This window comes from Moschus berezovskii, chromosome 5, assembly GCF_049115385.1.
Source record: "Moschus berezovskii isolate FMDL1 chromosome 5, NW_MosBer_1.0, whole genome shotgun sequence".
NCBI classification, from domain to species: Eukaryota; Metazoa; Chordata; class Mammalia; order Artiodactyla; family Moschidae; genus Moschus; species Moschus berezovskii.
The window spans coordinates 101,797,715-101,811,146 of NC_142464.1; the positions used below are offsets into that span (position 1 = coordinate 101,797,715).

The following is a 13,432-nucleotide window of genomic DNA, read 5'->3' on the forward strand; positions in this document are numbered from 1 at the left end:
AAGTCAACTTTCTTCCTTCCCACGTCAAGAGAGCCTGAACCCAAGCATGGAGAAAGACTTTCACACTTGGAAGTACTTCTTTTATTTATAAATACTATATATAATGAGTTCCAGCTAATATTTTAAAGAGTATTACAGTGAAATGGGCTACCAAAAAAAAATAGAACTCGATAAAAAAATTATACTGTGAAATTTGTAAACAATAACCTTAGTTTTCTAATTTGGACACAGCCAAGACCAAAACAACCAAATAGTTCTTTTGAGGGAGAGGGTTTTATTCAACAATAGGTATACCTTAACCCCACTCCAGTGTTCTTGCCTGGAGAATCCCAGGGACGGCGGAGCCTGGTAGGCTGCCATCTATGGGGTCACACAGAGTCGGACATGACTGAAGAGACTTAGCAGCAGCAGCAGCAACCCTGCTTTACCACAAATTAAGGAACCTACTTGAATCCAGGGGAGTACACTCTGCCATTAACGTTCCAAGTCCAAACAGTAAAGAAAGGACATTAGTACAATGTATTTTTATGCCTTTCTTCAGGCTAATGCCTAGTTTTGCAGCACGATTTTAGGAAAAGGTCAACAAGAGTCACAGTGGCTTTCCTTTCGTTTATGAGACCACCTTTTGCTTCAGTAAACACATTTAAAACATTTATGTTTTACACAAATAAAACATTTTCAACTACTTCTGTTGAATAAAACCTCCTATATCTTATCATGTTATTATAAAGTGTCATTATGCACATTAGTTACTAGGGCCAGAGAAACCTTTATAAATACAGACCCCAATAAAGATGTTAAGCATTCTAGAAAGTAGATATATTTTAACTGGAGACATCACTTGTAACTATTTTCTTGGTTTGAAACATCCAGAGTAAAAGCTCTTATCACAAGCCTTAGAAAGACCAAGTCTGAACTGGTCCAAATATTTATACATATGTAGGTACATTGGTACACTGTATTATATTCACAAATAAGGTTACAGGCTAACAATTCTCAACCTTTTCTGATTCAAACTGTTTCTTTTTTAAAAGACACTAATGCAGGAAAATAGTCTTTGTATTAGTAAAGACTACAGGTAAATCTAGAATGGTGTATGAGAAAAAAGTAAAAAGCAAAAATAGTTTATGAGCTAGCAATATGTTAAGCTTTGTTTTGTAAAGAATGTGAGAAAATTATACACTGTAAATTTCATAATGTAACAGAAAGATTTACTATTTGACATAATAGGGAAAAAGTCCTCCCTCTTTTCATTAAATGGTTCAGACACACCCTTGGACTGATGCAAGGCGGGGTGGGTGGTAAAAGCAGCAGCCAGTTTCAATCAGCAATTTATTCAACTGATCGCATGTCAGGGACTGAACGTTTGTATTCCCCCAAATTCATGTTAAAATTCTAATCCCTAAGGTGATAGTATTAGGAGGTGGAGCATTTGGCAGATGACTAGGTCATAAAGATGAAATTCTCATGAATGGGATTAGTGCTCTATAAAAAGAAGCCCCAGAGAGCTCTCTCTCCACCATGTGAGGATGCAATGAGAAAACAGCTGCCTGCAACCCAGAGGACAAGCCTCACTACAACCTGAATATTGGCACCTGATCTTAAACTTCCAGCCTTCAGAACTGTGGGAAGTAAAGGTCTGTTGTTTTATAAGCCACACAGTATTTGGTATTCTGTCATGGCAACCTAAACTCACTAAGATACCTGGTCTACAAGTAATTCTAACTGCTTCAAGTGACTCCAAATTAGTTCCAGATTAAATGACTCAGTTCCAAGTATCACTTTTCTACATTTCTAATTTACTCAAGAACCAAGAAAGTAGACAAATGCTAGGTCAAAATGAACAAAATTAACAGTTCTCCACTGATGTAATGGCAGGATACTAGACTTGGATCTGCATTTAACGCTAAGCACATGACATTTTTATATTTGACGTTACCTATCCTTTTCTACCAACTGCTTTCAAAAGTGGTGCATCACCAGTCACATAAAATGCTTTGTATGAAACTGAAGTTTATTGTCTGCTACTTACACCAAAATTAATTCTCTTTAGTCAGGTATGCCCTTAGTTTTTTCTCTGATCATTCTTCTTTTCCACCCTCCCGTCTATCTACCAGCCAGAGATCATATTTACCTTCCCATTCATGCCTCTCTCACACATACTTATAGTCCTGTCCTTTCTCATCCTATCATATACATGCAAACATCACTCTGAGCCATGCACTAAACAGTATAAATGACTCAACAAGATTTTTTAATTCAATACTAACACATTAGATCTTTTGAAGAAATATCAATAAAAGATTTTAAAACTACTCAGATGATTGAGGAAGATGGTTTACATTAATATTCTAGATTTTATTTCCCTAATTTTTACTTTATGGACAAGGAAAAAGCAACCTTTATAAAAGCGTAGTTAAGGGAGAAATGATTTAAGTCTTTTTAAGTATACACATACCGAAACAACAGTAAGAGTTGTAGAACCACTGAACATTTACTTCAGGGAGCCTTTGTGTAGGTATTCTGGGTTGTGCTGGCAGAGATGTATTATATACCACTGTATAGGACTTAACCTATATAGTTAACTGTGTATCATTAAGTCCAGAGGTTTTCCTTTACGCTTACACAGGAGCAGTGGAGTGGTAGAGTCAGCTGGACACTTCATCCCAACTCAAAGTGTTCAATGGTATGATGTTGGGAGCCTGAAATGTCCTACAATGAGAGTACCTGTACCACAGGAATCTGCAAACTCTACAAATTCGGGTTTTTTCTCAGAAAGTTGGTTATTAAATATTCATCAGCACATTACTGCATATGAGTGATCTGAACAAAATCAATTATTTCTGCATAGTATTACCTACTCTAACAGTTAAAATACTAAAATTAGATTCAACGTATAAACAATTTGTTTCCATTTTTTTATTACAAAAAACTGATGAATAACATCAGCACATAAATTTCCTGTTTTCTTCCTACTATCTGTTTCTTGGAAACAGGCTAACAAGCACTGAAAATGGAAAAAGGTTACTGGAGATGTGCCAGAGCCCAATTCATAATTTCCTTTGGTGTTTTATTAAATTCCCTTTCGGCTTCTTACTCCTATTTTCCAACATCTGCGTTTTCACGATAGTATAAGACTTTAGGATAGATTCCTGGAATGCCAGAAAGTCAAAAGTATAAGAGAAGAGCTACAAGCAGACAAAAAGATCAGAAAACTTCCAAAGGGAAAGGGATTAACTACAGAAAAACCACTATCAATCAATGTTTCAAAAGAACACTGATCCTATAAAGCTGATCCTCTTAATTTTTTTTCTTATTTTGCAAAAAAAATCTTTCTTGTTCTTTTACTAAGCTAGAGTGGTGGTCCACTGCCTGGTCATTTATTAGTATGACAACGTGGATATAAAATAAACCCTAAGTACAAACTTTCTAACCACATCTTCCCAAAAAAAAAAAAAATGGAAAATTTTAAGATAAATATCAATGGAGAGATCTAAGAAAATTTTGAGGGAATACTCTACAATTCACTCAAGATGAGTTTAGCTTTATCAAGTTGCTTACTATTTGGATCCTTACTGAAAGTCAGAGATGGCGTGGTTTATTATTATTATATTAATAAACACAAAGCACTTTTGAACAGTACCTGGCACATGCACAGTATTTCAGAAATTTCTGCTATTATCATGGTTATTTGAAATCTGAAGAAATGAGTTTTCAAAGAGAATTCTGAGTTCCACAATAATAGCCACAAAGCCTAACAAACCTCCTTACAGATTTAGGTGCACACTTAGCCAAGACGTTTAGAGAATGTAAAAACTCCTAAAGATTATACTATTAATCTCTGGCCCTTTCTTGTCACATGTTTATATTTGACATAATTTCTATGCCAGCCCAGAGGCTTCACTCACTTTGAAATCAAAGGTGTAATTGGTGTAAGGCATCAAGTTATTTTCATAGGCGCTCTTCAGTTGGAAGCCATGTGTGATTCTCCCTTCTGAGCTTCCATTCTTCCCATTGCAGCTGAAGTTCATAAGACACTCATTGTACCTTAGTTCCTTGAAGTCTTTGTGGTTGTCAGCTACTCCTCCATTGCTTAAATATTCCACAACACCTGGCAGAATAAAGAAGAAACACTACCATTTAGCATTTAGACCTTACAGAAGACTTCATAGACAAAATCTGCTGCCAAGTACATGCACTCAAGTTCAGAGTGGAATTATTACACTGAACATTTATTTTTACTTATGAAACTGTCTTCTTTAGGTTAATGTTAAGAAATCAAATATCAGCAATTTCATATGGTTCAATCAAACTGAAGGGTATTCATTGCCTATTTCAGAGCAAAATATCTGGATCACCCTGGAACAGTTTCAGTTTTATTAATGGCTCTTCAAGATGAAGATGATTCCCAGGGTCTAGGGTAGCATTCACTAGGAAAGTCTTGACCCTATATGTTTGTAGAATATTATCCCAAAGCAACCTCTCTTTAGTATTTCACCATTCTATCCAGCCAGTTAACAATTTCTGGACTATGTTATAAAAAATTTTAAATCATTCACAACAAAAATAGACTGCATCTTCAACACTGCAATGTCTAGCTTCAGGAAGGCAACATCAATCTTTGTTTCAGGCTACAGTGAGACTTTTCAATCACACTAAATAAGACATTATATGCTAGAGAAAGAACACTTCGTCAAAAATATTGGACATGTCTAAAAAGCTAAAGAGAGTAGAAGCATTCAAAAAAAGTATACCACTTCCACTGAGTAAGTAAACATGGAAAAAAATACCGCAATCTTTCTGACGATGATGATTAGTTAACGCTGTCACACATCTCTTTCTATTTGTGAGTCGGGAAAGGCAGTAGCATACATAAAGAAAAAATGATGAGCACATCAGTACTGTGAATAGCTAAAAAGGAGTATCATTTATCTAGCAATTATTACGTGCTCTTATAATGCTGTAAGAGCCCTACACATTTAAACCTCACAAACTCCATGAAGTGGATAAAATGATTACCCCTTTATTTAAAAATGAGGAATTTAAGTCACAGATTGCATACCTCCTAAGAGGGAGAATTAGGATCCAGCCCTGAGAGTCTGGTTTGAGCCAACTCACGATGCTGTGATGCCAAATGATAGTCAAATAAGATGGGAGAAACTTGTGCTACAGGGCAATGCACTCAAAAAGGTTAAGGACATGGTTAAGGTGTCAAAGGGGTCAGGAGTTGAAAACAAACTTTTGAGAAAGGATGATTTCGGCATTTATTTGCTAAGGAGAGAAAGCAAAGGTATATTCTACATGTGAGACTTTTATTTATATTACAGTTTTAAGCGTTTGGGTTATTTTACATTTATTATTGAGTGGTTGTTTTAAACAATTGAAAGAAGCTTACTGAAAATATACAAAATTTAGAATATGCTTTGGTAACAGCACAACAACAATAATGTTTTACATTTGAATTTTAATATCTAAGTGCAGAACTGATTTTTTTTCTTATTAACAAAGATCTAAAATAATTTAAGTTAGGACATAAAGAGGTTAAAAGGATTTCAAGATGTAATGTGAAATCCTAAGACAATTCTGATCATTCTTCTGCCACCTAATATCAGAATTAAAGGACTTTAATGAACTCACTTAAAGGTTACCAACATTATTAAACTAGAAAGCTATATGTGCTAAACATTTTCTAGTTGCCCCTCAGTTCACCCTTCTCCACTGCACTCTGACAGAGGAGGCTGACCTTGACTTACATCAACTGCAAACCCCTCCCCACTCTGTTGGATTTGGTCAGTGGACAGCAGTGGTGAGAGATCAGAGGACAGAAGCAGAGAGAGGCTAAGATACATACTTCCCTGGTTCCCTTTTTGTTGGTTTGCCAGGGACTGATTGCATCCCAGTTCAAATCCGCGGCTCCTATTACATGAACCTCTCCTCATAACTACTGTTTCGAAGTTCTGATAGCAGCTCCCACCACTTTCCCTAATTCCCCCAGGAGCAGGGTACTGTGTCATTCATTGTTTTGGGTCTCTTAACCTTCGGAAATAGCTCAGCTGAATAAACTCTTCTCAATTACCCCATGTCCTATTCCTGAGATTCTTACAGATACACTCTTGAATTTAGAAGAGAAATTCTCTACTCAAAAGTTAAAAGTCAGCTGACCTTTCAACTAGAAGTAACAGCAAAATTGAACGCAAAGAGTAAATCATGTTATCAATACCTGAATCTGGCAATGAGTTAAGATCTGCACATAGCACCAGCGGGATGGAGTTAGGATCTGCGGTTGGGCTGCCAGGCCTACTTGAGGCTTTCTCCAGAATGTTTTTAACCTCTGAGACAAACATCATGGTCTGAATGAGTTTCACATCAGAATACTCTGGGTCCCAATGCATGTGGGCATTTGCCACTATAAGCAGCTGTTTGTCTGCAGCATGAATAGGCTTCATACCTAAAATTAAGCATTAGGGAAACAAAGGTTAAGATTATACTTTATTATCGAAAAAGCAGTATCGTAAAAGAGTTTTTCCCCAAAACCCATAATCACTTCTTTACTCTTTTCCATTCATTTCTATTTCTCCCCTTTAACTCTAAAGTAGTTCTCAGAAGCTAAAGTGCTGAGATTCTGATAATCCTAATATGGGGGTTGACATTCTGTAGCCCACAGCCCATCACCTGTGTTTGTACAGCCTGTATGAGCTGAAGCTGGTTTTACACTTTTAAAGGTTTCTACAAAAGAAGACTGTGATAGAGACCGTATGAGTCCCACAGAACCTAAACTATTCATTAACTGCCTGGTCCTTTATAGAAAAAGTTTGCCAACTCCTGCTCTCTATCCAAGTTAGGTCCTATCCTATCATATAACCAATATTTGATTATATTGGTTTGATTTGCTTGATTTGCTGAGTTTAGTGTAAACAAGTAGTTTAAATATCTGTCACGTAAATATCACAATAACCTAGTGAAGTAGGTTTTTAGTTATTTGAATCACCTAAACCTTAATTTAAGTCCTTCCCACTGCCCAGTACTCATTCACTTTGCATTTTCTGAGCAGATCAGTGACAAGGTCAATAGTTAAATGCAAGAGCATGATATTAATCTATACAAAATAAAGTAAGGAAGTGAATTTGCTATGAATCTGCTACCAAAATCTTCATACCATACACTCAGAAGAAGTAATTTTAAAAATGAGAATTAGGAAGTATACTCTCAAAGTCTGGCTTGGTTTTCAGATGTGGTTTTGTTATTAACTACTAACTTTTATTACTGATAACTTAACCATTCTGGTAATTCAGGCTCATTTGGGCAATGAGGTATTTAACTACAAAATTTCTGAGGTTATTTTTCCCCCTAAAACATTGTTTTATAATTCTGCCAAAATAAACATTAACATGGTGGGTGAGGATAACACATTAAAAATTTGCCCCTTGAAAGAGGCTATAAGCATCTTTGGAGGGAAAAACTAAAAATTCAACTCAGTTAAAATATACTGACAGAGAAAGATATCCATAAAATGTTTAAGGTACAAAACTCAATATGCATGGTGTGTGGGTATATGCGCACTCAGCTGTGTCTAACTCTTCGCAACCCCATGAACTGTCACCCACCAGTCTCCTCTGTCCATGGAATTTTCCAGGCAAGAATAGTGGAGCGAGTTGCCATTTCCTTCTCCAAGGGATCTTTCCAACCCAGACACTGAACCCACTTCTCATGTTTCCTGCATTGGCAGGTAGATTCATTACCAGCTGAGCCACCAGGGAAACCAATATGCATGGTATGGTGCCATTTAAATAAAAGTATACACATATACACTAGTAATGTGTAAATAATGAGTAAGAGTTACTCCTAGAGGGTATGAATAAGATGGACGCTCATGTTTTACTCTATATACTTTGGTACTGTTGGAATACTAGATACATACAAAATTAACTTTTCTATTGAAATTTCTATAACAGATTTCTTAAAAATTTTTCTATTGAAAATATAAACTCTGCAGAAAGACTGGATTTTCTCAGTCTATTATTTTGGTAAAGTTAAGTTTCCATCTTACCAAGCTATAATTATCTTTAATGTTGAGTAAACAAGTAACTGAAGTATCTTTTAAATGTGATAGAAACAGTCATTTTAAAGCAATCTGATCATAAGTCAAAAAACCTGCAGCCCAAATTCTCTAAGCTATCATCTTTTCCTGTAAGTTTTATAGTGTCATTTGTGGCTGTAGATTAAATATTCACTATATTAAATATTAAAAACTTGCCCCTTTAAAGAGGCCATAAGCACCTTCTATAATATTAAATTCCTCCTCCAGGAGTACAAGAGATATTTCAGAATATGAAAGTGTCAACTATATAATTTACAATTACTCTTCTATAGATTAAAAGGAGAGTAAAACTCCAAAAGAAATTCAATGTTTGCATTACCAGAATAAAGGTACCAAACTTTTGAGAAGAATGAGACTGGAAAGGACATAAAAGTAAGTACAAGTAACAGGCTAAAGAAGAAGGAATTTTAAATCATATATCAAAGACTGATCATCTTTGATGACAGATAAACTGAAGAACAGTGAGAAAAGGAGGTATGACAAATATGCATGGTCTGAATAATTCAAATCAATACTTAAGGCAAAAATCTTTTCTTCTACGGGTAGTAAGTAAAGAAAAACATTTTAAATAAAAGCCCTGATGGGGTCTTGACACATTCTCCCTGGTTTTACCTGAAATACAGTTAGATAAGCAATGAAATGCTCAAAGGCAGGCAGTAGGAAGGGGAGGAAAAAGGTCTGGATATGCAAAGTACATAATGAGTTTCTGACTTTGAGGGAAGCTATAAATATCTAAAATGGAAAAGAAAAGTACCAGGTAGATAAAAGATCCTGCTCTTACCCTGACAATGACTGAGATATAACAAAGAAATTAAAAGAAAACGTGCCAAGTACTTAACCTTAAAGACAAAAGATTTCACAGTCAAGAAGCTAAAAATATGGCTAAAAAGTCATCTTAATTTCCAAATTCAGCTTAAAACAATTCTTATTTCAAATAACCTTTTGGAATTAATGGCATATTAAAGACTTTCCTTTTTACAGAGTACCTGGCAAGTAATATCCCAATACATAGATGACAAAGTAGGACTATTTTCCTGCCCATCTCCTTTAACTTTCCTCAAAAGATGAGAAAAGAACCATGCAATAAATACCAGCATGACACACTGCACTTGAAATGGTGTTTATTTTTAGTAGGAAGATTTTAAACCACACTCACCTGCTCCAAATAGTTCTTTGTGGACCTCTAATACCACAGCGACACCGATATTATCTTTTGTCATCACTCTGTTCAGCATAGCTTCGGATCCATCTGAATTAGCCATTGCCACTTGGTTAAATTCCACCGTATGCTTCTGCACCAATGTAAATCTAAAAGGTCACAATGCATTAATATTATGGTATCAGCTATGAGAAGAGCACAAGATATAGACACTACTCACTGTCTCCTTAGTCATTTTCTAGCTGCAAGGGGTCCTGTGATACAGTTCTGGCCAATGAGAGGGAAAAAGTCTGATTACTGTAGAAACCTTCTTGGAAGTGCCACCTAGCAAAGATGTGTGTACTCCTTCACCCTTTTCCATCTCTACCCATGTGGTAAGAGACAGGAAGGCAAAAGACAACCAATTATGAATGGAGAAGCAGCTGAACTAGTTCTGGATTGCCATTTTTGGACTTCCTGTGTGAGAAAATTACTCTTCTCCTATTTCTTTAAGTGGCAGTTGGGATTTTCTATTATTCAAAGGTAAAACACAACCTTAACTGAGTCAGCAAGTTAATAAGACAGAAGAGAAAAAAAAAAAAATCTACCTACCCTGTTGGCAGCTTTATTCTCACCACATCAAGAAATCTGTCAAGAAAATGCAGGGACACCCTTATCCCAGCTAAGGCGAAGCCAATTTTTCCATCTGGCTTCTACTAGAAAGTTGGCATTGGGTGAATATAACTGAACAGAAGGAATGATTCTATAAGATGAGGGATGGCTCTCTCTGGGATTACAGCTTGTGCATCTGTACTAACAGTATTTCCTTTCCTTAGTGCCAAGGTAGGTATTGTAGGATTTAACAGAGTTGAGTCCAGCACTGCCATTTAATAGCAGGATGACTTTAGTCAAGCCATTTAACTTTTGTTAGTCAAGTTTTACTAAGTTTGTAAAGCATTTATAAACAGCCAAAACCTACTAAATATACTCTCTGCTTTTCACTAGGTTTTAAGAGGAGAAAAAGACATCTCTCCTTTTATAAAAGGGTCCTACCCCATCTGCCTCCTAGTTTTGAAAGTGAAGCCTACACACATTCCTTCAAAAATATTAAGACTGTACTGTGTTGCAGGACACTGTGCTAGATGAAATAACACTCCTCTCCCGATTCCAAGTCTGAATGTCTCAGATGGGCTGAGAAGAATAAAAGGTCGAGTCATGTGCCTACTCTCCAGCCAGAGTGATTAAAGGAGTGGAGTTTCCACCTTCTAAAGAGGTGATATTTAAACTGGAACATGAATGATGAGAAATTACCAAGGTGAAGAATGGAATTAAGAGCATTCCAGATAAAGGAAGAAGTGAGAGGTTCTGGCTGGCAAAGAACTTTGTATGTTTATGGGTTAGAAAAGAATGGAAGGGTATGAAATGATGTTGGAGATTAAGAGGAAGAGAAGTGACTGAAGTAGATTCTAAGCAAGGATATGATATTATTTGATTTATATTTTTTAAGATCACTGCAGCTCCACTGTAGACAATGAATTACAGGAGCCAAAGTTTGGGAACTGTGAGACGAATTAGAAAGTTTCTCAGGTTGTTTGGATGACTGATAATGGTGGCTTAGGGTAAGGCAAGAGAAATAAAGATAAGCTGCTGCTGCTGCTGCTAAGTCACTTCAGTTGTGTCCGACTCTGTGTGACCCCATAGACGGAAGCCCACCAGGCTCCCCCGTCCCTGGGATTCTCCAGGCAAGAACACTCGAGTGGGTTGCCATTTCCTTCTCCAATGTGTGAAAGTGAAAAGTGAAAGTGAAGTCGCTCAGTCGTGTCCGACCCTTAGCGACCCCACGAACTGCAGCCTACCAGGCTCCTCCATCCATGGGATTTTCTAGGCAATAGTACTGGAGTGGCTTGCCATTGCCTTCTCCGATAAAGATAAGCAGGCAGATACAAAATAAGTTCTACAGATATAATGGGTCATCCTCAATATCAGGACTTAGATTATCACATATAAAAGAGATAAAAGCAGTCTTATATCTGAATAAATCAATCATTGAAAATGATGAATCTGTTTTGATGTTTATAAAAATTTGAAATCAGAGGGTATAGATGATAATTCTGGTCTTCTATCAGTCTCAGTATCCACTTTATTTCTCTGTTCTGTTTTGGTTACACAGTATTAACAAAAACTCTGATTCACACAAACACACAGATACAAGTGGTAAATAACTGGCTTTGAACTCAGAAAAAAACAAGCAAGCAGGCAAAAACTCAATTCAGAGATCTGCAACAAGTCAACTAAGCAGTGTTTCAGGAACATGTTATGGATTTCCCAAGTGTTAAAATTTGGTGTTTGGAACATTTGAGTGTTATTTTAAAATTACTTAGTTTAATTATTTGGATTTAACTTTTGAAATATCTTGTAAATATTTACAGAGTTCTTAAGGCTTATTTATAGGAATCTAGGGTCCTGCAGGAAAGTCTGAAATTGCTGTTTAACAGCTTAATACTGTAATATTTTTCTTCTACCAGAGTCAGGATATTATTTGGTAGGGGTGGTGGAGTGAGACTATCTAATTATAGAACTGTCGTTACTAAAATGTTTCCCTGTTTCTTTCTTCAATCAAACCTAAATCTAGACCATTTCTTCAAAAGAACAAAGAATTTCTTTTCCATTTGACACTACTTTAAATATAATTCCTAAGTCTTCTCCAGAAAAGAAATCAATTCTTTGCATGATATATGGTGTAAAACAGTTGTTCATTTGAAAAACTCAAGTTTAAACTCAAAGGTGCAGTACCTAGAATTGTCTTCTTCATTTTGGACTAATTTTTGTTAATAAAAACTGAAAATGTACTTTGGGGAAAGCCATATTAATTATAAGCTAAATAAATAATAATATATCTCCACAACTTTTTGGTATTTTAGTTCTTCAGTTCCGTATTTATAGATGCTTAAAAACAGAAAAGTGAAAAAAATTATTTTATTAAGTAACATACAGAGATTGGGAAATGAGAAAAAAATAAAGAAAAAGTCAAGTCATTTGTAACCCAACAACCCCATCAACATCTCAACGTGTTTCCCCAGACTTTTCCCTCAACCATGTGTGTGCATTTTTTACACAACTAGAATAATGATCAACGTTTTACTTATTAATAATACTCTAAGTAATACTCTAATATAGACAGGGACATTTCCCTATAAAATACCATACGCCTCATTCCCTCTAAGATCAGGAACAAGAAAAGGGTGTCCACTCTCACCACTATTACTCAACACAGTTTTGAAAGTCCTAGCAATGGCAATTAAAGAATAAAAAGAAATAAAAGGAATACAGATCAGAAAAGAAGTAAAATTCTCACTGTTTGCAGATGACATGATACTATACGTAGAAAACTCAAAAGAAACTACTAGAAAATTACTAGAGCTAATCAGTAAATTCAGCAAAGTCGCAGGATATAACGTCAATACACAGAAAGCATTTGCATTTCTAAATACTAACAATGAAAAATCAGAAAGAGAAATTAAGGAATGAATCCCATACACCATCGCAACAAAAAGAATAAAATATTTAGGAATAAACCTACTTAAGGAAACAAAAGACCTGTACGTGGAAAATTATAAGACAGTCATGAAAGAAATCAAAGACGACATAAACAGATGCAGAGATATTCCATGTTCCTGGGTAGGAAGAATAAATATTGTGAAAATGACTATACTACCAAAGGCAATCTACAGATTCAATGTGATCCCTATCAAATTACCAATGGCATTTTTCACAGAACTAGAACAAAAATGTCACAATTCATATGGAAACACAAAAAGACCCTGAATAGCCAAAGCAGTCTTGAGAAAGAACAATGGAGCTGGAGGAATCAACCTTCCTGACTTCAGACCATACTATAAAGCTACAGTCATTACGACAGTATGGTACTGGCACAAAAACAGAAATACAGACCAATGGAACAAGACAGAGAACCAAGAGATTAAACCCACGCACCCATGGATACCTTATTTTTGACAAAGGAGGCAAGAATATACAATGGGGCAAAGATAGCCTCTTCAATAAGGGGTGCTGGGAAACTGGACAGCTACATGTTAAAAAAGGAAATTAGTACAATTCCTAATGCCATAGACAAACTCAAAGTGGATTAAGGATCTAAATGTAAGACCAAAAACTATAAAACTCTTAAAAGAAAACAT

At 35.8% G+C, this 13,432-nt stretch overlaps 1 protein-coding gene across 5 annotated transcripts in view; it reads right to left on the reverse strand.

Moving 5' to 3' along the window:
- Positions 1-13,432, reverse strand: part of CNOT6L (CCR4-NOT transcription complex subunit 6 like) — a 125,281-nt gene that overhangs the window by 8,414 nt on the left and 103,435 nt on the right. For all 5 annotated transcript variants that reach the window (XM_088836411.1, XM_088836412.1, XM_088836409.1 and 2 more), the window contains 3 exons: positions 9,255-9,406; positions 6,221-6,448; positions 3,909-4,111 (listed from right to left, as the gene is read on the reverse strand). In XM_088836411.1, the coding sequence (XP_088692537.1) occupies positions 3,909-4,111; positions 6,221-6,448; positions 9,255-9,406 (583 nt within the window). The remainder of the gene's footprint in view (positions 1-3,908; positions 4,112-6,220; positions 6,449-9,254; positions 9,407-13,432) is intronic.